Source organism: Zonotrichia albicollis, chromosome 6 (assembly GCF_047830755.1).
Source record: "Zonotrichia albicollis isolate bZonAlb1 chromosome 6, bZonAlb1.hap1, whole genome shotgun sequence".
NCBI classification, from domain to species: Eukaryota; Metazoa; Chordata; class Aves; order Passeriformes; family Passerellidae; genus Zonotrichia; species Zonotrichia albicollis.
The window spans coordinates 52,483,777-52,509,104 of record NC_133824.1 but is presented as its reverse complement, the minus strand read 5'-3'; the positions used below and the strand labels follow the sequence as shown (position 1 = coordinate 52,509,104).

At 38.0% G+C, this 25,328-nt stretch overlaps 1 protein-coding gene across 2 annotated transcripts in view; it reads right to left on the bottom strand.

Annotated features, from left to right (window-relative positions):
• The window catches only part of ELP4 (elongator acetyltransferase complex subunit 4), a 149,748-nt gene that overhangs the window by 86,967 nt on the left and 37,453 nt on the right, over window positions 1–25,328 (bottom strand). For both annotated transcript variants that reach the window (XM_074543778.1, XM_074543779.1), the window contains exons 5-7: window positions 21,903–22,042; window positions 15,128–15,212; window positions 9,498–9,686 (exon numbers count right to left, since the gene is read on the bottom strand). In XM_074543778.1, coding sequence (XP_074399879.1) covers window positions 9,498–9,686; window positions 15,128–15,212; window positions 21,903–22,042 — 414 coding nt within the window. The remainder of the gene's footprint in view (window positions 1–9,497; window positions 9,687–15,127; window positions 15,213–21,902; window positions 22,043–25,328) is intronic.

The following is a 25,328-nucleotide window of genomic DNA, read 5'->3' as shown; positions in this document are numbered from 1 at the left end:
TTGATCTCCAAGTGCTTCACAAAAGACAGGCAAGGGCTGCACTCCTCCCTTACAGGTCAGGAACAAGTACAGAGGTGTGGTGTGAGCTAGCCAAAGGCAAAAAGGCAGCCAGGAGTGAGCTGGGGTCCCAGCTCAGCCTCCCACTGCAGCTGAGGTTTGCTCCAGGAGGTGCATCCTTGGATTTGGGCTAAAACTTGCTGAAGATGGTGTGGGAGTGGGAGCCCAGAAAGCCGAAAATCCTGTTATTGTGTGGCTGAAAGAGGTGACAGATGTGCAGTGTGCTAAAGGGTGACACTTTGTGAGCTGAGCCCTGCCCAGTGCTTTTCTCCTCTTCTCTTTCCTCAGCATTCTGTGACTGGAAGCACAGGCTGCAGGTGACTCTGAGTGCTGCTGGGGCACCTTGCATTTATTTGGAGATGAAATAAATCTGGTTGAGCCCTCTTTCCATGCAGGAAAGGAAGAAATTGGTACAAGACTGAAGAAAGAAATCAGTACAAGATGTGGGCTAAGGTGAGCCCAGCACCTCCCCTGAGCATTATCTGGTTTTCACTAATCAGATTGTCTCACTGTTGTAAAAGCATATAATTAGAAATCTATAGGTTACCTCTGGTCTTCAAGCATTGTAAAAATGAGCTGATCATTTGAGCAGATTCCTCTAGAAAACTGAACACAGAAAATATGCCATGCTACAAGTTGGTCATAGGGCAGTATAAAACAGAGATGCAAAAGCAGTCTGAAGAGTGAGTCATGTAACAAAAGAGCCACAACAAAACTGCCAAAATTACATATTTGAAACCAACTGGCTTAACTAAAATCCTACAACTCCATTGGGAGTCATTCATTATAAGAAAAAGGTTCAGGAGTTCCTTTTGTTGCCATTTTGCCTGAAAAAAATAAAAAAGTCATTGCAGTTTTCTTACCAATTTGGAAAGGCTAACACTCATTGCAACTTTAATTCTTTAAACAGCGAATCTCATTTTATTCCCGGGTGCCCCAAAAGAACCTGCACTATTATTTCAATTACCAGCACACAAGCATCAAAAGGAACACCTAACTGGTGTTGATAACCAAGTGGCAAGACTCTGCAATACAAAAACCACTTAAAAAACTAATCCCTTATCCAGTACAAAATTATAGGCTGTCATCAGGAGCAGGCTGGCAGAGCCGGGTCCAGATGGGGAACTGGCTGGGCAATAAGGAGAGGCAGGGTGGAAATGATGGGTGGGCTGGAAAGGAAGGGGACCCAAGCAAAGACATGACTGCTCCCTCTGCTGGCAAGGGCCTCCCTGCTTTAATTTTTAACTAATGAGTAGGCATTTCTTTAATTATTTAGGGTCTAGCCGATAAATAATGCAGAGTGCTCCTTCCTCAGTCTGTTGCTGTGTGCTTGCACATTTTTGAACTTATGGTGCCCTATTTCACTAGAATAATTTGCCACGGAATTAAGGCTCAGATGGATGTCTAATGGAGGGTTCCAGGCTTTTATATTTTAATTCTTCGTAAAATGAAAAGCAAGATTAGGCTATTTAACCTTCCAAATATTGTATTTTACAATGTATGCTCATTTCATATTTAATTTACACATTTCACAATATTACCACAAATTGCTTGTCATATCTAACTCTAACAAGGACTCCTTTACGCAGCAGTAAGATGCTATAAAATTAAACATTCTGCAATACAAACATACTAAATGACACATCATACCAAAAATGTATCTGTCTTCCATGAACAAAATCCATGACCGGTGAATTCAGCGACAATGTTCGTATTAAAACTGAATTAAAAGATGAAGATAAGCCATTCACTGCTTGATTTGTGATAGAAATTAATAGCTGCAGCAAGAACATTTAGAAAAAAATCTGTTCTAAGATTTTGGCCTCCAACCAGCAGCTCCCAGAACAGGAGGGATCAGCTTTTTTTGCCCACTGTTCTCATCTGAATCCTGGCTGCAAAGCCACTCCAGCTCCCAGCTTTCCAGAAGGCTCCATCCCAGGAATCCTCGCCTGCCATTTGGTTTGCTGATTTTAATCTCCCAGGACTTTCTTACAGTGGCTCCACTATGCTGAACTGGCACTTGCTCCTAGAAGTGAGTTATTATTAAACTTGTAGGTCAATTGTGGCACTAACAACTCTTTGGAAGCTTTCAGCCATGGTGTACAATTTGCTGGTCTAATTAAATATTAATTCTAAGTGTTACATTCTGTGGCTAAGAGCTTTTATTTTCCATCATCAGTCTGGAAGAGAAAGAGGTTACAAGGCTAATTTAATTTTTTTTTCTTCCTCCTAGCATTAAAGCTTAACTACACAGGCACAAAAACATCATTAAAGATGCAGTATTCCTTTTTATTATGATTATATTCTAATTAATAGAGAATGTCTAAACAAAAAGAGGTAGAGCTGGATTCCGAAATTTCAGGATTTTTAAACAACACCAAAAGTTCCCATCAAAATGTTCCTAAGCACACGTTGCACAGGAGCTCAATATTTGCTTCTGTGAAAATCACTTAAGATGGAAATCTTAATGGAAATCAGATGGCCACATGCAAGGATTTAAATGTAAAATAGTTTTACACAAAATTTTTCTTCTTTGTTCTGATTTTGAAACAGAACATATAAACCCTATATTTAAGGCTAGTCACAGGGCTTTTTCTTTTATTTATTTATTTTTTTTCCTAGAACCTGAACTTAAGAAGAAAAAAAAAAAACAAACCCCCAAAAAAAAGCTTTGGGAAAAAAAATTACTACATTGCATTTTCTAAAAGAATGACTTGCTTAAAGCAATAACTCCTTTGCCCTGTATTATTTGAAGTCACTCTTTTAATCTTTACTTATCAGTGTCAAAATGAGCTCAATAGAGGAGCCTCCTCCCTTCTGCTTCCATAACAGTTGTGTCCATGTCTGGACACTGGGCATTATATTAACTGCTTAGTCCAGTAGCCAAAAGATTCCATATGCTTGAACAGATGACTATCTCCATACTGTGATGGGATATTTAACTGTTTAGCTCTGCTGCTGTTGTTCAAAGACTTGCTTCTAAATCTCACCTGATTTCCAAAGGCGGATTTTCACTTTATGCACCTAAAATGTGAAATTAAATTGCCACCTTGCATGTGCTCCTGCGCTGCTCCAGTTTAATGTGTGCAGTTTGGGAAAGAGGTTTTTTTAATTAAAGAGAGATGGGGAGGATGTGTATATAGTGTCCTTCTGAAAAGTAAAATTTATTAAAATGACAAGGCTGTTTGAGGCATGTCACTTCAACAGAGAGCATGACTATTCACTCTAATATAGTTAATTTGGTTAACAGACAGCTAATATGTGGGGACAAAAACATGCTTCAGTTGTATATTGTATTTGTTTTTGAAATGGGTAGTTGTTACCAAATCAGAAGTGGTAGTGATAGAACACAGCTTGTTGGCAGGCAAAATCTGATTCTATGAAACCACATAATACTTTATTTATTTCTTCTACAGCATGGTTAGCAAATACCATCAGCAATAAGAGAAATGAAAAAAAAAAATACTGTTTCCCAAATTAAATTTTGAATAGGATACTTACTTGAGCTTCCTAGTCAGTCAGAATTTTAAAGATGGTTTTATGAATGTTTAAAACCAAAATACTCATCCCTAAAACTATGTGGATAACCCAAAATACCTGTCATAAACTTACAATATTTCTACTGCTGTTAAAATCTCACATACAACAAAGTCTCACATACAACAAAAAGCAACATACAACATTAAAAAAATAAGTAAAAAAAACCCCAGAAAAATATTAATACCATTTCATCTTCATGGTTTCTATTTTTCAGAGAAATTTGAAAGCTTCCTTAGTTATGATATAAAACCACATGATGTTGGATCTGAATACAAATCTTTGTGCAGCTACCTCATCAAATGCATTTGGAGGTTATTCAGCACTTTGCACCAGAGAACTCTCAGGAGTGAGAGCTCTAAGGTAGGAAATCACTCTTAGTTCTTGTCATAGGAATAAAGATTTCAAACTGTGAGAAATTCACCAGCTATAGGAGCTCACATCTTATAATCCTATATTAGTTCTTGACTTGGAGTTTAGCTGCTAAATCACTCAGTGTGAACACAAAAGGCTTGGGATGGGAAAAGGTTTGTTTCTGAATTTTTCTACACTGAAACCATCAGTAACTCCTGCACTTGGGTGAATTCAAAACATTAATATTGTAGGAAATTAATTTTTTAAGAGACTGGATGAAATAATGAAAATACCTTGCTAAACAGAACAGCAGACTCTGAGGACAGGCTCTGTAAGAAGAGTTATTCATACTGACTTTTCATTAGTTAATTAATTTCCCTTGGTACATGCTGACTAATATGGTTTTTAGTCCTTAGCAGTAATACCAGCTTTGAGTTCAAAATAAAGGATGGCTTTAACAAGTGCTCTGCTTTCCCCATTGAATATAATAATCCACTCAAAAAAATCTACTACTACTTAAGAGATACAAAATTGGGAAGGACAGGAATAGAATTAAAAAACATTCTTTAGTATTTTGAGGGAAAGATCTACTTGGATTTATCAAAGATTTCTAGCAATTAAAGAAAAAAAAATACAATGGGAAAATACTTTAAATTCTAATTTAGGACTTTTCCATTACAGACCAGTGACATTCAAGTCCTTTCATTCACACAACTGCACAATAATTCTTTTTCTAAATTTAGGTATTTAAATGCACTGATTATCAAAACACAGAAAAAGAATTCTTACTTGCTTTTATAATATTCCTTAAACTTGGAAATTGTAACAACAAATGAAATGCCTCTTCAATCTGCCCTCCTTGATCAATGCTAGATTTTAAAAATGGAATTAATTTTCCCTTTTCAAATGTACCATATGATTTCTCAGGCACAATGCATTTTCAAGAAGCAGTAGGAAGACTTGAAAAATAACCTTCCATCAACTATTTTAATCACACTTGTAAGTAGCTCAATATTTATTACCTGACAGACAGTGTAAGATAAGAGGATGTTCAATCGGTAGAAAATATCAATCAAGTAAAAACTTGTCACATATCACCTGAATAAAATTCATATTTGGATAAGGTTTTTATGTCATTTTCTTGAAACCCTCTTCCAGAATAGTGTATTCCTATTTTTGTTCTTGAGAAAAGAGAATTTTCTTTTTTCTTCATGCACTGTTTGCCCTAGAAGCTCCATCAATAAAACCCCCAAAATCTGTGTGCTTTAGTGGACTACAATTTTTTTCCAGTTACTCTGGAAAAACTCCACACCAACAGACTTTTTTTGCAAACTTGTGTCTTTTACCAAAATACAGCCTTACAGGACATTATGAACTGTCCCATCAGGCTGGATTAATGAGCATTATCTTTGGATAAATGCAATTCCAAGTTATGAAATCTAAGACAATGGATTGCTGGAATAATGCAAGAGCCACATTGGTGCATTTCTACCACAGAGGGAAAAAACATCAAGAACAAAATCACTATTTAATGCTCTGCAATCACTGAAGAGTCAAACCAGAAATGAGAATTTAGGGAAAGTGAACCAACAATAACAGCATTACTGTTTATCTAAAAAGGTAAGTGACTATTTAGAAACAGATTAAGAAGGCAGCATGAGAGAAACTGCAAACCAGAATACAGAAAATAATAAATAGGGAGGATCATCTTAATGTTTCACCAGCCAGAAAAAAAGGAAAATATATGAAAGGTAAAGGCAAAATTAAACTTTCTGAAAAACAAAGAAACCAAATAGAGTCAATTTGTGAATTCCCTGTCACAGTACAACATGCAAAGTATTTGGCAAAATACAGGAAACAAAACAATTAAAAAAAATATATATATATATGCATTATTCATATACTTCATATAAAAACCAGAATTAGTCTGGGCTGAAAAGAATTTGCCCCTGTCAAAAAATCAGTTCCACCAATTGATTTATTTGTTCTTCACTGGAGTAACTAGTACTGGAGATTGACAGAGACAAGGTAAATTATGTAACTACCAAAAATGTACTTCTTCATGATAAAGCAGGTAAAGACAAAGCTATTTTTTTTGTATCTGACATCCAGACAAAACTTTGAATGTGATTTTGAACAAAATCACTTAAAAGTGATTTTGAACTTACACGTCCTTCACGAGAATTACGCGTGCGAAGAATTTACATGGAGGACACCCAATTAATTTAGTTAGGGGCTTAACTACAACCTGGGAAGCAGAGGAACTAGTAGAGTAGTACTAGAGTGGCTCAGGGAAAAAAAAAAAAAATCAGGGAATTTACTACATATTCAGGAAAGCAGTGTGAATTCTCTGCTGAAAAGAATTTGCCCCTGTCAAAAATCAGTACCACCAATTGTTTTATTTCTTCTTCATTGGAGTAACTAGTACTGGAGATTGACAGAGACAAGGTAAATTATGTCACTACCAAAAATATACTTGTTCTTTGCAAAGCAGGTAAAGACAAAGCTATTTTTTTGTATCCAGACAAAACTTTGATTAAATGTGGTTTTGAACTTACACATCCTTCATGAGAATTATGCGTGCAAAGAATTTACAGGGAGGCCACCCAATTAATTTAGTTAGGGGCTTAACTACAACCTGGGAAGAAAAGAAACTATTAGAGTAGTACTAGAGTGGTTCAGGGAAAAAAAAATCAGGGAATTTACTACATCTTCAGGAAAGCAGTGTGAATTCTCTGCTGAAAGGAATTTGCCCCTTTCAAAAAATCAGTTCCACCAATTGCTTTATTTGTTCTTCACTGGAGTAACTAGTACTGGAGATTGACAGAGACAAGGTAAATTATGTAACTACCAAAAATGTACTTCTTCATGACAAAGCAGGTAAAGGCAAAGCTATGTTTTTGCATCTGCCATCCAGACAAAACTCTGAATGTGATTTTGAACAAAATCACTTAAATGTGATTTTGAACTTACACGTCCTTCACGAGAATTACGCGTGCAAAGAATTTACATGGAGGACAACCAATTAATTTAGTTAGGGGCTTAACTACAACCTGGGAAGCAGAGGAACTAGAGTGAGTTAGTTATTAGAGTAGTACTAGAGTGGTTCAGGGAAAAAAAATCAGGGAATTTACTACATCTTCAGGAAAGCAGAGTGAATTCTCTGCGTGTTCAGTGCACTGACTCGACGATTCGACAGATAAAGCACATGCTAGAGCTGGCTGATGGAATTAAACATAGATACACTTGGAAATAAAGGAAAAAGCTCCCTGTGCTGGGAGAGGAGACGTTTTCCTGCGTGTGTGAATGCAGCAGAGAGGAGAGGAGCCGCGCAGAGGGAAGGGGAGCAGCTGCTGGGAGCACCAGGCAGCCGCGCACATGTTGGGCAGCATCCCCAATTATCGGTGCCAGCGAGGCTGCACATGCTCCCAGGGGCTGCTGGCAGGCTGCTGGGAGAGGCCAGCACTGTGCTCACTGCAGGGCTCTGGGAACTCACTCCTCAGGGCACCAACTTCCACGGTTTCAAAAAAAAAAAAAAAAAAAAATTTTAATGCTTGTTGGGATTTTAGCTGACTAGAGATTGGAAAAGTACAAGGTTGTGGCTAATTTTGAGTTTTGCACTTGCAAGATAGCGTGACTTTGGACTTAGCTGTAGTGTGATAATAAATAGTGGAGGAGACACGAGAAAAGAGAGATGTAACTTTTAAGGAATGGGGAAGAGCTGATGTTGTGGTGTGGCCAATGGACAGTGTAAATTACAGAATATTCATGAGCTTATTGCTTGCTGTATAAGTGTCTGATGCTCTCTTCAATAAATGGAACTTGCTGATGACTCAGATTGAGCCCTGAGTTTTCCCTGCACCCGACAAACAGCTCATTCTGCAACAAATGCCCTTGTTCGTTTAAAACATCTAGGCAAAGATTCTGCATATTCATTTTTTTTTAAATTCAGGATTTTCCAGCACTTACTGCTAAAATTTAAAACTCAGTTATTTAAAAAATGAGGTATAATTTTAATTCTAACTCCCTGGAATTTATATATTTTCTTTTTTCTTCATGCACTGTTCGCCCTAGAAGTTTCATCAATATAATCAACTTCTCAAGTAAGTTTGACGCAACCTTTAGTTTCTATCTTAGAGACACTTCTGTACTTCTCTAAAACACAAACATTCTTTTTATTGGCATGGTACATAAAGAAGACCACGATGGAAATATATCCCAATTATGGACAGGCAATTCCAGTGTGTAAGAAGCAGGATCATAGTTTTTACATTCTACAAATTCTATTTCTTGCATTAAATTTAACTGCCTCTCTTTCTGAAGGCAGACTGCCAGCTAATATTTAAAAATAATAATTAAGGAGGTAGAGGTATGTACTGCAAGAGAAATATTCACACACTATTGACTACAACGGTAAAACTAGAAAATCAACCTTCTTTATTTTTGAAGGATTAATTGCATTGCATTTATCATTAATTGCATTTAAATAAATAACATTTGCAGGTATTCAAAGACCTTTAACAAATGCAGTACGTGTGAGTCATGTACCTACCCTAAGCCAGGATTTCATCTATTGATAAACTCACCTAGCATGAAAATATTTTGCATAATATGAGGTTTTATCCAGTACTTTTTTACTAGAATCAAATCAAATACACAAAATTATAGGCTCTCTGTTCATTGTGAATAATAACATTTTTGCTTTTGTAAGTTACACTCACAGAACAAAAGACTATCTACATTTTTCCTTTTGCTAAAAAAGTTTGCTTTTGGAAGATATATTGAAGTCTCTGTATACTATCAGGAACAATGCTGTTAATTGCTTCTGATTTTGCAGTTGGGAAAATAACTCATCCCATAACTGGCTTGCTCCTAGTCCCAGCATAAGAGGATATTAGAATTATAGAGCAAATCTACACCCTTAAAAACAAGATCAGATATCACTATAATGAGCACTTTAGATAAAGACAGAGAACTGAAAAGCCTCGTATTGATACTCCAAAAAGCATTTTGAAAGCATTTTTGAAAGCACATAAACATGTTGTAAAAATGATCAAAAAAGAGATTATTATAGATATTTACTTTTTTACAGTTTCTGAAATTTTGACAATTTTTTAAAAAAGGAATAAGACCAACATTTGGCATAACTGTTCCTAAAACTCATAATTGGGCAAGATTTTTGTGTCGTTTTCTTGAAACCCTCCTCCAGAACAATGTGCTCCTATTTTTGTGCTTGAGAAAAGAGAACTTTCTTTTTTCTTCATCCACTGTTTACCCTGGAAGTTCCATCAACAAAACCCCCAAAACCTGTGTGCTTTAGTGGACTACTAACTAAAATAATTTTATACATCGTTCTTTGTAGATTTTGCAGCAGGACTCTCCCACGAAAGTGTAAAGTGTAAGATATAGCCATGTTTTAAGCTCACACTTTGAACAAAAAGGCTTTAAAAAATGTCCAGAACTGCTTTTTTTTTTTTTGTTTATTTGTTTAATGTAGGTTTTAAAGTTTAGCTAAGTGCTGTGGGAGGCAGCAGAAGCAGCATTCCTACCTGGATGAGGTGAGCAGGCACGGTGACAATGCAGGCAGACAGGGATTTCCTGAGCAGGGCACGCAGGACATACAGGAATTTGGTCAGGCTCTGAGGATCCTCGGGAGCATCGCTGCAACAAACATCATCACCCCACAAGACGGAACCCAGGCTCTGAATTCCTATCCTCAAAACGTTCCTTTGTTTTTTCTATTCAGGGGGAAAGAAAATAAATAAAAAAGTTATTTTCTAAATGCTAGGAGGAATACAATTTCTAGAATGCATGTCCATAATAATGGTGTGTTTCATGTTATCACAGTAATCTCTGTCAATCTCATAAAAACTGCAAATGGAATGGGATTTTTTTTCACTGCTTAGATACCATGGATAATCTAATAGACACATGGAAATACTGAGAACTACTAATTTGTATTTTTTAACCAGCTAAATATAAGTATATTCAGAAATAAAATCTAGTAACACTAGGGCATTTTACATCCTTTCTACCCTCCATCACTGAATTAAAAATCATGTAGAAGAGTATTTGCTCCCAGTTCTAGGGCAGCTTGCTGGAGCAACCAAACACAACTTCTCCCTCTATTTTCACCTTTCTGCTGTGTCACTTCCATAACCTGACTGTTCCATGGTCTGCTTCAGTTCCACTTTTTCTGAGAGAGCAAGGCCAGTGCTTTGCTCACCAGCACAGGGGCCTGGCACTGCCTGAGAAGTCTCCAAGCATCATTTATGTCCCTTTCAACTTCTTCCCACCAAGCTGTAGCCACAGCTGTGGAAACAGAGTGTGATGGGGACAGATTGTCCCTTAAGGAGCCCTTAAAGGACAGATTGTCCCTTCTGCTCTGCTTTAGAGGCAGTGGCCAAGTTAAAGCTCCTTTTCTGAAGGGACAGATGATGAAGTCAAAGTTTTAACTTGTTTATGCCAAGTAAAATTTTATCTCTCATGAGGACAACTCTCATTTCTGCTTGTTTGATGCAACCCTTCCTGGTGGTCTTTGGAAAGGATTTTAGGGATATTTGCTATCAGTGGCTGAGAGAGAGACAAGGAACTTGCTCATTGAAAGACTTCCTGCACAAGGTGATCAAAGAAACATTTCTAGGGTTCACACATGGAGACCAGCTTTCTTTAATTATACACACACACACACATATATATATTTATATATAAATATGCTAGTTTTGATAAGTAAAAGCTTGCAAGTACTTCTCACTAGAGAAAAGTGTTTTGAAAAACTGCACTGAAGCCTCAGGTTTAGCTTTTCTATTTTTCCCCATTCTGTGCTGCTTTAGTGAGTGGGTCTGGGTTTCACATTCAGGGATGGTGAGCTCTGTGCACAGAGCAGGGAGACAAAACAATTCCTGCTCCAGCTGGGCACCAAGGACAAATGATCCCAATCTCAGCCCCAGAGCACAAACCCCGTGGGCTGCAGAGAGAAAAACAAGCAGGGTGGGACTGCCTGGGCTAAAGCTGGAATGGGACAATGAACTGCAAGGTGCAAATGGAGCAGAACTGATCCCAGGGAGAGAGCCCGGGAGCGCTCCTGCATTTTGGGGCCATTTTGGGTCATTCTTGGGTGCAGCCCTGGCTGGGCTCTGGTGCTGCCCAAGGTGGATCCATGGAGGAGATGCTTTGAATCAATCCCTGCTTGATTCTGTAGCTCTGTCCAGCCCCTGCTCCAGGGCAGCCTGCTCAAGGCATCAGCAGATATTAATTTCCAACAGCTGGAATAAACAGCAACTCTCAAGCACAAAAACCTTGGCCCAGCTGCTCTGGAAATCCAGAGGAAAGGTTTGGACAAGACAAGGGGCTGTTCCAAAAGCTTCCTTACCCATGTTGGGTAGGCAGAGCCTGGGTCTGAGGCACAGCCCCACATGGCTCTGCTTTTATCCATCTGTGTCACCCAGGGAGCTGATCTGCCAATTCACCCCCAGTCCCTGAGGAAGCAATCTGTGCTTCAACCTCGGCTTCTGTAGTCTCAGGCTTTGCAGCTTTTAGGATTTAGTCACAAAAAATGAACTCTTTACACCACTGTACAAAGATCAGGATGTCAGTACAGGGTAAGACAACACTTCTCTGTATGGTGTCCTGTCAGATCAGGTGTTCAGTTTTAAAAAGAATAGCAAAAAAGAGAAGTTTTTGTCTAATATTCTTTAATTACTTCTGACCAGAGCAGATTCAGGCACTTCTTGATGCGCACTTAAGCAACAGGAAAAAAAACAACCAGGCATATAAAAAATAGTTTTAGCCAGATATGATGGACATTAACCAGGCAGAGAAAGCATTACAGTATTTCAAAATTTCAACACAAACATAGATAAAACTTGCAGAAACTTTTTAAATGAGAAAAATATTTTTTGTTATGAGGAACACCCATAAGAACAACATACAGAGGAAAGACCTGTTCTCTTAATGGAGAGAGGATGACAGATGCTTATTTCACAACATAAATCATAAGCGTAGTAAAAGATAAAGCTATTCAGACACCTGATAATATCAGATGTATTTATTTGGCCAGTAATAGAACTTCTATCAGCATAATTTGTTATACAAAAAGATATATACTAATATACATTATATATATAATTTATTTCTATTTTAGTTTATTATTCCAAAACTTAAATATAAGAACAGTGTAAATCTGATATTCTCCCACAACCAGCCTGCTGTAAAGAGTAGAGTAACATTTTTTAAAAAGCACCACTAGATCTTTAATATTCACATTAGCCTGGAAGTTTGGATTTATTTTGCAATTAAAAAAAAATGCAATTCTTGTAACAGTGTTTAATTTGGCAGCAGAAATTCGAATTATGAAGAATTCAGAAAACCCACCTCCAAGACAACAACAAAATAAATCCCCCTTAACTATTACCCTGAAAGCCTCCAAAGTATACAAAATTAATGTTTGAAAATAGTTGCCTATTAAATCTCTGTTGTCAGAAATGAAAACTCCAAAACACTCTGAAACAAAGAGGTGCTATTCTATATAACTTAATACCATGATCCATTTGTGAAGGATTCCCACTTAAGGATCAATAAGCGGGAAGCTTTGGGAAGGCTGTAAACCTAAGGCTTGTATTTGTAGCTTCCAGATAATTCAAACTCTGATTTTCCAAATATTAACTAATTATTAACTACTAGCTAATGTTAACTGACTGTATTAAGTCCTAGAGATGCCTGAGCATTTTATGAAAGGCTACCAAGCCTCTAATGGTGGTTTTCAATAATTTCAATAATTGTGTCAAACCATCTCTCAGCTGGGATGAGCCACATCCCGCTCAGTTTTCTTCAAATAAAGGAGTAAATCAAAGTATCATTGGCAAATTGATGTGAAAGCAGCCAAAAAATATCTGAAAGTTTTTCCAGTCAAGCAGGGGATTATTTGAGGGTGGGAGTACATGCACAAACTTCTCAGAAGCCTTTATGATTATACATGGCAACTATACACAGGTCCAGAAGGATACAGGCTGCTCCTTGCTCTACAATCTTCACACCTGCCTGCTTAAAAAGCACTTTAGAGAGCTCAGTAAATGAAATGAAATAGCAAGGAATTGCTCAGAGATTTGGCAAGTAAAAGATCCAAGGTGTGTTCCAGGCCACTGCTACATTCAAGTCTGGAGACATTTTTAAGATGTGTGTATTATACAAGGCTTCTAAATGTACAAAATTTGACTGTACAAAGAAAGATTATGCGACGGGAAAAGTGGAATATTAAAAGAAAATAATAGAAACCTCTCCAGGAAACTGCTTGCCTTACCTCCCTCAAAACAGAAAGAACTACATAGTGCTAATGGCTTCCTAGATCAATAAACTGGCCTGAAAACTGACTTTTAAAGTTTCACCTTTGAAATTTATATGTATTATTGAGCAAAAATACACTGTTAGATTCATCTCAGCTAAAGTTCAGGTTTTGTTTAGTGACACTAGCAAGTCATTTTGAAACAACCGACAAAAAACAGAGAACACTATAATCGGTGATGTTGAATTTTTGCAAGTGAAAAAACGCACACAAGTGCTACCTCTGAAAAACCTTCATTTTCTTTTATATAAAAGGGTATGTATAAAGAAAGATAAGCAATGAGAGGCTGCTGTCCTGGGCAGGAGGCTGGCAGGGTGTGTGTGTCACCCAGGGCTCTGAGGCAGGAGGAGCATCCCCAAGGATGACACACATCCCTGTTGCCATGGCTACCGCAGGGAGAGGGGCCTGGCAGGGACCAATGGCCTTCTCCAGGCTGGCAGTGGCACCGAGGGGAGGGCAAAACCCTCGCAGACATCTCGGCTGAGCACGGGCACCGACATTTACACACGAGGGCTGCGCGCAGGTAACGCTCCCAGAGCCCGCTGGCACACAGGAGAACAGCCCCTCCTGCACCATCTCCCTGCAAAAACCACTCCCAGGCTACTCCAGCAGGTTCAGGCAGCTCTTGATGTGCACTTAAGCAACAGGGAAAAAAAACCAAACTAATATTCCTAAGATATTGAATTTGAATGAAATAATTTCAGGCTCTCTCCAGAGTCTGTGCTAATTGGCTTCTACTGCAGTGGCATTTCTGCTGTACAGCAATAATCACCTTTCAATTGAGCATCAATCTGTACAATTTATTGTATTATTTCCATCAGCTCCACAGGACTGCCACATTACTGAACATGACAGAGTAACTTACAAGGCACTGCTCAAACTAGAAAAGGTCTTCCAGCCTATGTTGTTACACTTAAAGAGTTTTTGATTCCCACATTTTATACTTTATTGTCACAGACATCTTTTGTGGAAAATTCTTTAGGATTTTCCCCCCTTCTGGGAAGCTGAGGCCCCAGAAAGAGAATGTAAACAATTATTATCTGCTGCTGTGGAATGCAACAGGTGCATCTGTGATTGGCTTATATTCCATGTTTACAATTAAGGGCCAATGAAAAGACCACAGAGAATCAGAGAAAGCTCCTTTGTTGATTCATTCCTATTCTATTCTTAGCTTCTGAACTTCTCTCTCTATTCCTTTTAGTATAGTCTTAATATAACTTATATCATAAAATAATAAATCCAGCCTTCTGATCATGGAGTCAAGATTCTCATCTATCTCTTCACCCCTGAGGAACCCTTGCAAGCCTAGTAATACTTTATGAAGAGTACAGAGATTTTTGGAAGGCTGACAAGCTGATTTGTAAATTGAAATAGCATTCTTATTTCTTTACTTCTCTTTAAATGCTCACCACACAAAGATGCTACCATTTAATCAATTAAAAAATGCACACCAGTTAAAACAACAACAAAAAACCTGAAAGCTTAGGGGTAAATGTTTAACTTCAAGAATCTTGAGCAGATTATGCTAAAGCTATAATTTGAAAAACAAATATTGTAGGTGAAAATGTGTTTTGCTTCTTTCCATTATATTTGGCCATCCATTTATTAACTAATTGCACAGAAAATGCATTTTACTAATGCTGCCTTACATTTCTTTCTCTGCATATCTGTAACAGGTAAAAATTAAAAAAAAAAACCCTTAAAACATGAACAACACTATTTATTTTACTTGTTTACTTTACCAATGTTCACAAACAATTTGTTCCTCAATAATTTGTGCAAGAAAAGCAAGAAAAGAATAGCTACAGGATTAAAGAGGAGTGTGAGGGTGTTCAGTACCTGGGGGTCAGAGCCATCAAAGCCCTCCTGAGAAATGATCCTCTGAATGGACTGAAGCAGCCTTGCATAACCACTGTTCATATTCCTGTTGGGAAGCAGAAATATTTCAGTCACACATTTCAGTATTCTCCTATGTGTCTCTAACAGCTGTATAAAAATTAAATATGAACAGATGCAGCTCTCAGTGCAAGTGCCACATGGAAAAGAGGCGTCAGAGAAGAAAAAAAAACCCCAAAAACTCTTTGAATAAAGTTGACATTATAAGCAGCTTCATATTAACTAGTTCAGTGCTCAGACATTTAGTGAAAGCTAAAACCTCTAGGGATTAAGATAACTTAATTATGTCAGGCTCACTTACATCTAGGAGATTAATGATTTAATGTATCAACTTAAAGTTGAAACCATTCCAGCCCAGTACTAATCTTCTGTAACTGACAGAGATCTACCCAGTTGTTATTCCAAGTATTCCTAATCAATGCCCTGAAGTACAGAGTTGACTTTCTATGAAAATTTTCATGCATTTTCACAGCTTTATTTGCATGACAGCAAAATTGCGAGGTAGCATTTATTCTGTGTATTGTTTAGAAAATATAACATTCAGAACAATAAACAAAAGCAAGCCAATGGCTCAAAATGGATTTAAGCAGACTTAACACAAAATGAAGGTTCAGGAAATCATCTTGTCAGACTTAGAAGCTCTTTACTTTCAAAGAATGATTCAGGTGCTCACTTTTAAAAGAGAAATTGTTTTCTTAAACCTCATGGACCACACAGAGCTGAGTGTCTGGGCCTGATGCATGTTCCTCATTGCAGCTTAAACCCTTCCATCTTTTCTATCTTTGACATTTTCTTCCAGTCTCATCAAGGGTTGAAGATGCAAACCTCTTGCTCTTGTACCTCTTTGGATATACAACAGGTTATTTTGAAAATTTTGCCTTTAAAAATATTCTTGTTTGCTCCATAATTTATGTGTCTGGCAACAGCTCAAGTTGGAGGGCACCCTGAGAGACCACCTGGCCCAAATATTAATGAAATATTATTATTAATATTATTCCCATTACTTTACTAAGAGCCTAGACTGTTATCCAAATGCATTTTTCTGATGAATAAACCCAAATAAACTTGCTTTCATCCCTTGGCACAGGAGAGAATTCAACTTTTCTGAGAAGCATGCTAGAATTGCAATGATCTGTCTTTTGCACCATTGCTTCAACTCAAAAATGTGTGTTTCCTTTAAGAAAAGAGTATCCATACAAGCCCAATCCTAAAACATACTTGAGTTATAAACATCTACAATCAAAAAAGTCATGTGGTCCTAAAAAAATTGAGTTTTGAAACAATATCATAAAATATTAAGAGATGACCTTTCTCTGATATGAACACAAAGAGTTTCCAAATCAAACTCTGTGTTTGTTTCAGATTTAGTGCTCTAGAAGGCTACTGGCTAAACTGATGCATATAATATAAATAAAGGGCATTTAATAATTTAATACCCTTTATGAAATGCAGACCTGAAAATTAACAGGCAGGGTATGATCTCAACCTGATATTTCATGCATAAAGTCTGCCTTGCTATACAAAAAAAAAAGCAAGTTGAACTTCTCAAGTCCATTACTTTCCTAGTGCTCAGTTGCAAAAGGAATGGAAAATAAATGTTCTGCCCACACTGTGTGGCAGCTGTCAGTTTAGAGGGTGAACTTTAGCCCCCCACAGTAGCCAAAATTCTCTCTCTGTGTCTTTGCATTACCACAACAGATAGTATTTTATTTTGCCAGAGAATATACAAAATATTTGCCAATTTCTGATTCATTCCTAACTTGTTTTTAAAAGTTAGTGGATAAAAGAATTAAACAACTAAAGCACTTGCACCATTAAAGGGTCTCAAAATTAAAGCAAAGAAATAAAATAGATCATCAAGTAATCTACCAGAAAGATTTGCAGCAAAGAAAGAATTTTTAAAAATCATGTAGTTTATGTAGATTTTTAAAAATATCAAAACAGGTGCTTTTCTATCTCTTTCTAAAATATTAATGGTTTCCTTGAATTTGACCCATCTTATGTAAATAAGAACATGAAAGATAATGTAGAAACACTGTTTATAAAAGCAAGTTGCATTACCCTTCTGGCAATATTTGTCACAATATTTAAGGAAGGAAATAAGATATTGCTTATTTTCCAATTTCTAGTCTTTTTTTGGATTTGTTGCTAAACACGACTTGATGTTGATAATGAGTTTAAACAACAACTCCTTTACTCATTTTTTTTGTTTACCACTTTAGTAATGGGTAAAGCAGGAGCTGGCAAGAAGGTATCCTGGTTACAACAAAGGCTTTGCTGATAGTTTCCAAGCACTTAACAAAGGTGAGGTTATCAAGGGGATGACAAATCGCCTTGTTATGGAAAAGGAGACTCCATTAGGCAAGACAGTCAAACCTATTTTATCTAAATTTATTGGTAAAACCAGTCTCTAGATAAATTTACTCTTTTTTTCAAATGCACGCACTTTCTTAAGGCAAGGTTTACAAGCGTTACTGAAAAACCACAAGTTAATTATTTCGGATTTTTTGATTACCAAACCTTCTCGTTTGGCAATTGCCCTGAAGGAGGAGACTGAAGGCAGAGATGGAAAATAAGGACCAGCAGAGAGGATATCCCTGATTCCTGTGCAGCCACCAGGACACAGAATATCCTGGCAACAACCAGCGCACAGCAGCTCCTGCCAGCCACACATCCCTGTAAAGCTGGGCCCAGCACACAACTGCCCTTCCCCAGCATAAAAGTGAGATAAGACAGGGAGGGTTTGTGCCTTCTTCTGCCACCAAACACCCAGGCCCATTTACTGCTTCCTTTAGCAGCACTGGCTTCAGTTAATTTTTAGCATGGGGAAATGAACTCCCATTCCCTTGAGTGATTTTCCCCATGGTCTAATTCAAAGCTGTTTCATCTAAATTTATTGGTAAATCTAGTCTTTAGATAAATTTATTGTTTTTTCAAATGCATGTACTTTCTTAAGGTAAGATTTACAAGTATCGCTGAAAAACCACAACTTCATTATTTTGGTTTCTTTGATTATCAAATTGCCCAGAAGAAGGAGACTGAAAGCATGAATAGAAAATATGAAAGCAGAGATAGAAAATCAGCACTGCCTGCAGTGCCCAGAGCCACCAGAGAGGACATCCCTGATTCCTGCTGGGCGCCAGCTCCAGCAGTGCAGCCACCAGGACACAGAATATCCTGGCAACAACCAGTGCACAGCAGCTCCTGTCAGCCACACATCCCTGTAAAGCTGGGCCCAGCACACAACTGCCCTTCCCCAGAATAGAAGTGAGATAAGACAGGGAAGGTTCGTGTCTTTTTCTGCCACCAAACACCCAGGCCCATTTACTGCTTCCTTCAGGAGCACTGGCTTCAGTTAATTTTTAGCATGGGGAAATGAACTCCCATCCACCTTGAGTGCTCATCCAAGGGAACCCTGTGTTTTAATTCAGCCATCAGGACTGCAGGAAGGACAGCAAACATGGCTATTAAATGTTATACCTGCACTATACACACAGGTGCCAGTTTATAGGGTAACACTTTGCCCCTGCCCCTATCAAAAAACAGGTACACACACATGTGAAAATACAGGAAACAAAAGGAAGACTGATCCATCCAAATGATGTTGATAACCTCCAAAACTCATTTTTAATTGCAAAGAAAAGATCAGTTTTAATCTAATCAGGCAAAAAAATTACCTTTCTTTTCAAGTCCATAAAGAAACCAAGTGCTTGTGTGGATAGCCAGAGGAGGACATATATATTAATATACATGATTTCTCAAAAGGGCCAAGAGTTTCTGGCCCATATAAATTCCCTACATCTCTGATCCTGCAAGGGAAACTCTGAAATTATCTAAAAAATTACATTAGCTACAATTACAGAGACAGTTTACTCACTGAGGAACAGGTGAAATAAAATGGATTTCTTTTTTGGATTTTATTTAATTTAGACATGACTAATGTGAATTAAAGAATCACAAATACAGGGATGAAAAGGACCCCAGTTAGTCTGACAGATGTTTACCTAGCTTGTCCTTGGAGATTTTCAGTGATGGAGATTCTACAATACTCCTGTTTGCAAGGCAACCTCTTGTGCAAATCATTAGAAAAACATCTCCCTATTTCCTGCCTCTATTTCTACCATTTTTACTGCAGCCCATGATTGCAGAAGACAGAGCTGCACCCTCTGCACGTCAGTTTTTAACTCTGCTTCCATTCTTCCAAGAACTTCCATTTTAAGCCTAATAGCAGGGACTGTAGTTTTGAAAAATTCTTCCTTCCCACCTTGTCTTAACACTGACCTAGCGCAACCTTTGTAAAATAGGGAATCCAAAACCTACTGTTTGTGGTCAGAAATGACAACAATCAAAGTCAGAAGACAAATGAGCTACTGTAAAGAAAGAGACTTACACAACTCTACATCCCCCACAGATTTCTAAGAGTTTGCTATTCCCAGTGTGGTCTCTGTTCCTCCCTGTCATACATTGTGTAGTTTTTAGACTGCATGACAATGTTTGGAATGGTGGCTGGTTGTTACTTTGGTACGTGCCTTTACTCCCAACACCACAATTCCTTCATTTCCTTGGGAGGGACTTGTTGAAGGAGACCCACGTTGAGGTGGCAGGGAGAAGAAAAGGAGACAAACCTTCCAAAGGCCACCTTGATCTGATCATCTTCCTCACCTCATCACTCGGTGCTCTACCAATTTGCCAAGAAAATTACACAAACTCAATTTTTCTGTTAGATTTAAACTAAAAAAAAGTAGAACTCGCACTATAAGAATGATGCACTCTTATCAGTCTAGCACACAAGCACAATATCACCATTAAACAAGGCTTAGAAAATCAAATGCATAAAGTCCATTCCTTATGCTATACTGATGAGTTAATTTGATTTTAACGTAAAATGAACTAATACTTGACAGCCATATAGTTAGTGGATGAGTCACAACATTCTCATTAGCTAGAGAAGAGAAAGGGAGTTAAATTGCTCAGTAACTGGAACAACACTTGCAACCTGTCAGATATTCTTTGTGTCCATCCTCTATTGCTCTGCTACTAAAAATCAGAAATTATAACATATAAACAAAATTGGTTCAAATACTTCTATAGAAAGAAGTTCTCTGCTTTGACCTAAAATTGGGGGGTTTTTACACTATCACAAGAATTTGCTTCACAAAGCAGAGACACTTGATCATGCAACACAGAACAACACAGAGACTTGGCTTTTGCTTTGCTACAGCTCTAAGAAAGGTGGCTCATACTGCACTTCTTTCATAAATCAGGTTTTATATGAGTGCACTGCAGTGGAAATCAATCCCAGTGAATCCCACACTGCCTCCAGGAGCTGGCCCTATACACTGGCATCTATAAAGCTAGGTATTATATGAATGATATAAATTACACTATTATATAAATTCAGGGACTGGGCTGGACAAAGAAAATGCTGGCCCAGCCTTGATGTTTGACTTGACTTGAAGTGTCTCCAAGAAAGACACAATGGATGTGTGTGTCTACAGGCTAAGAGGAGCCTTTGCTACTGTCACTCATTTTCTCTCAGTCTTCCTTAATTCCCTACTGACAGCCATAAACATAATGAGTTATTCATTCCGAGGAGAGCTTGAATAGGAGATGCTTTGCGAGACGTAATTAGCGATTGTAATTTTATTCACAGCATATTGCGCTTTCCTTAGGTGAAGCTGTAGGATGTAAGAAGTAAAAGCACATCATCAACTAATCTGATCTAGCACTCTGAGCTATGTAGGTCAAGGATGGCCTGCCTCCTAAGCCCTGCAAACTGCAGAGATCCTTTTAGGGCTGATAGCCACCTGACAAGCCCATCTCTGAGCTGCTCAGGGAGGGCTCCAGCCAGACAGGAGCAGCTCTCCCAGTGCCCACACTGGGCTGTCAGCAGGGCTGGGCTCACAACACACAGCCAGGCTGTCCTAGTAATGTCTGCCTTAATTGTCACTGCCAACCTGCTCCCTCCCCTGCCAGTTTGCAGCTTCCTCATCCTCTGCCTGGATTGGGGTTGAAGGCACTTGAGAGGATAGCTCACACTCAGACTCAGGTGTTTATTACTTCTCATCTACGTCACAGCCACACAGGCAGTGAGCTCTGCAGTTCTTCACTAACAAGGCACAAAATGGCTATCTATCTTTTGTTACAAGGCCTTTTAAAGCTAAACTATCCAGTTAAGAAATGACACCTAAATTATTTTCACTTTTAACCCAATATCTAATCACTTGAAGTCCACAATATGGAGTTTCCTGACCAATTACACAAAACCACCCAAACCCATGGAGAAGGTGAAGAAGGAGGACCAGCCTCCATCCTACAATGTCCATCTTGCTTTTTATATATTACTATATTCTAAAATCCTAAACTCTACATTTTCCACCCTGTGATGTTACACATTCTATTCAAACTCCCAGTTCTGTCATTCCATTTTGGAAGCCTTCTCCACAGCCCCAGGTCAATGCAGTGAAATCTTGGGGGTCAGGGCCTGCCAGCACAGACACCCTGAAATTCTCAGCATCCAGAACCCCAACACTCCCCCATTTGGGAGCAGAGCTCTGAGCTGTCCCTGTGCCACCCATGGCCAAACTGCTCCTGACCCCCCCTCCATCACCATAGCAAGGGCAGACCCAAAATAATTTATTTCAGACCCAATTTTCATTTCCTGCCAACATGCATGCAAAATCTAAACAGACAACAGAACCGTGGTGTCAAAACTTACCATATTTTCATTTCAGGCTCGGAAGACAATTCTTCATGGAGGTAAAATCTGTGCAGTTTGACAGACTGACACAGTTCTGGAGACATTTTTTTAGAAACATCATAATAATGGCCAAACTTTGTATATGTTGTTGGGCTGGTCTGTGGAAACAACAGTACTGATTACAATCTTAAACTATTATCTGTCAAAGGAAAGTAATGAGCTAACAATGCACTTCAAATCTCTGGTTTTTTTTCCCATTCAGCCTAAATAAAAGCTTAAAGTAGAAAAACATTATAATAATTACTACTAAGTTTTCATTCCCCCATTGTCATACTTGAATGTAAATCTTTCACACAGAGTTCAGCCTCTACTATTCCAAGTTGCAGCACCAAAGTGAAGCCAGATAATTAAAAGAATGCAGTTTTTGCACATGTTCTAGACAGATGATCACAAATGTGCAGAGGCCAGATCTATGAAATCAGCAGAACATTGTGTGTTCAGTCTCTTTGATTTTTCAGTCTCTGACAATTATATGGGTGCTGCAGAAATATTTTCAGCTGACTTGGAAAATTTTTCTCTTTATTTATGATCAGTTAAAAAACCCCGACCATTGCATCTTCATATAAGTGATTTTAATAGAAAAATAAGAAACAGTTTAAAATTATTTTCAGTTTCTTGAAAATCAAATAAACAGGCTGAGCATTACATGCAATAACTATGATTTGCCGTAATGAAGATACATTTTCTTCAGATCTTAATTTTTTACATGCAACACCATAAACCAAATCTAATGCATACCTGTGCAGGAATTACAAATTTTGAACATGGTGTGCTATTAAATAGAGGAAATAAATGCATCTGTTTGGTCCATATTAATGGAATTCTGAACATTCAGAACATTTCAGAACTTGCAACATTATTTGAATTATACATGTAAATTTAACACTCCTAGAGACCCCTCCTCCAGACTGTTATATCATGAAATATTCAAGTAGATAGTATTTCACCAAAAAAAGTATTGAACTGTTAAGATTAATTAGACGGATCTGATTTAGGTAAAATATTTTGAAATTATTTGACTAACAGGTTTTAGGCCTGGTCACTTATCAGAGAATATCAACAGTAACAATAATGCAATACTTCTCCCAGAATAACCAATGAAATCCAAACTTTTAGTTAAAAGAAATAATTAGTTTAAAAAAATTAAAAAACCCATGGAATTGCTTATGAATATCTAGTCATTTGAGGCAACTAGTTTTACTAAAAAAATTATATAGAAAAGCACATTCTCTAAATCAGTGTACCAATTTATTTCTTGGTATCTAATTTTTAAAGCAGGCCATTCAATAAGACACAACATTCCATCAAAATTTAAATGTTTTTCTTGTAAAATGTAACTTTATTCAAAACAAGGACTCTGAAAGCAATTTAAACAGGGGCTGTTCTTTGGCCTATAATCTATTCTTTATCCGGATTACAGATCAGAATGTTTTTACTGCAATCTCTGCCAGAGCTCATCTTTTTATTGTGTACTTCCAAGCCCCCTTAATGTTTTAGAAAGGCCTTGACTAACTGAACTTTGATCTGATGTCTTCATTGAGAAAAGCTCCAGGTCGCCCATTTCAGATGCAAATCCTTCCTGAGGCCCAATAGAGTTTAGTAAAGACAGCAAAAAAGAAGAAACAAGAAGTTTCCAGGATCCTCTTTGAGAATCCTGAGGCACATTGGTGTCCTTAATCCACCCCGCCGCAGGGATTAAGGTAGGTGATAACCTCTCCTGCTTCCAAAGAATGAGCACAGCGCCCACAAACTGGGTGGAGCCTGGGATTTGGCGCTAATAAAACCCCATAAAAGCAATAAAAGCTGGGTCCATGGCAGAGGGCCCTGAATAGGGCTCAGTGTCCTGCATTCCCAGGCCTAGCAGGGAGCTGCTGGGAAGCCTACCTGACCCAAGGAAGCGTGAATAATGGAGCAGGGCAGAGCGGCCGCGCGCGGCCCACACTCGCCAGCCCTCTCTGACACTGATACCTCAGGCCTTACGTTTTTCTCCTCTTGGTTTGGTTTCAGCTTAGTATAAAGTTAGTTTATAATTTATATTAAGTGTTATTGGGATCTTTTCATAGGATGGTAAGGAAAACAAAATCCTATTCCAGCTGGAGACTCAAGGACAATCTCTGCAAAATTCAGGCCCAAAGCTTAAACAACGTGAGAAGAGGAGGGTGGGCAAGCAAGCAAGGAGGATGAAACTTCATCATTTGAAGCCATTAATTGCACAATTAACTCCAATATGCAAATGGATTAAAACATATAAAAATGTGAGATCTCATGACCAAGCCCTCTTTTGCTTCCATCTTGGAGGCATCTGGGCACTGCCAGGGCAGAGTCGTTGAAGGCACTTCCATAAATATCCACTTTATTCCTCTGAACTTCTTCTAGCCTCTGTTCCAGCTCCTCAAGAAGGCACCACTGCATTCCTTAGCAGGCCAGCTCTTTCCTGGATTCCTGGTTTGCACAAGGAGAAATGCTCTAAATTGTCAGCGAGCAGAGTGCGCTTTTACGCTACCGTCTGCTGTTAATGTTTCTAATTGCAACCCTAATGTGCTAGAAATCTCAGATTTAGGATGAACCAAGGCAGAAAATTGATTTCATGCTGTGACAGTTTATATATTGCCCCAAGAACATAAGCAGTTCATTGAAAAAAAAAAAAAAGAAAAAAAACCACACTGTCTTGCATTGCAAAAGAGACTCTCCATATACACAAAAGTTGAAATTAATTCACTTCTGATACAGATATAACTAACAAACTGGCAAAAGCACATCAAGCATAACAAGGTCTTTCACTCCAACAGTTTTCTTAGAAATCTGTTTTTTTCTGATGCAAGGTATGTGCAATATGTAGAGAGAAACTGGGACAGCTGTGAAGAGCACTAATACAAATATCATTCCTAAGAACAAAAACCAGGTACCTGGCTGGTCTACACAGGGTCAAATAAATGCAAAGGGAACATCCGAACTACCAATCAAAAATCTATTATTACTCAGAAACAGTAAACAAATCAATCATCAAAAATACCACAAAGATATCTTTCACTCAGCATTCCTGCTCTGTATTTAGCCAGATAACGGGTAGAAAAGTTTCTGCTATCATGTTTAGAGTTCTAGCTAAAAGGAAAGCTAATTTTTCTCTTTCACAGTTGAAACTATTTGACAGTAGTTTCTGAAAATGCACTGGCATATTAGTTCAATCAATTTGGAAAATACGCCTTGAAATTTTATTCAACATTGGTTTTTACCAGCAAAGGAACATTTAAAGGAGGAATCACAACCAAAGTTGTTCATTAAATTATAGAACTGAATGTATTGTTATGGGTAGCAAGGCAGTATCAGATTTTTCCTCAATGGAGTATAATCACCAATCCAATTAACATAGAACAGAGCAAAAAT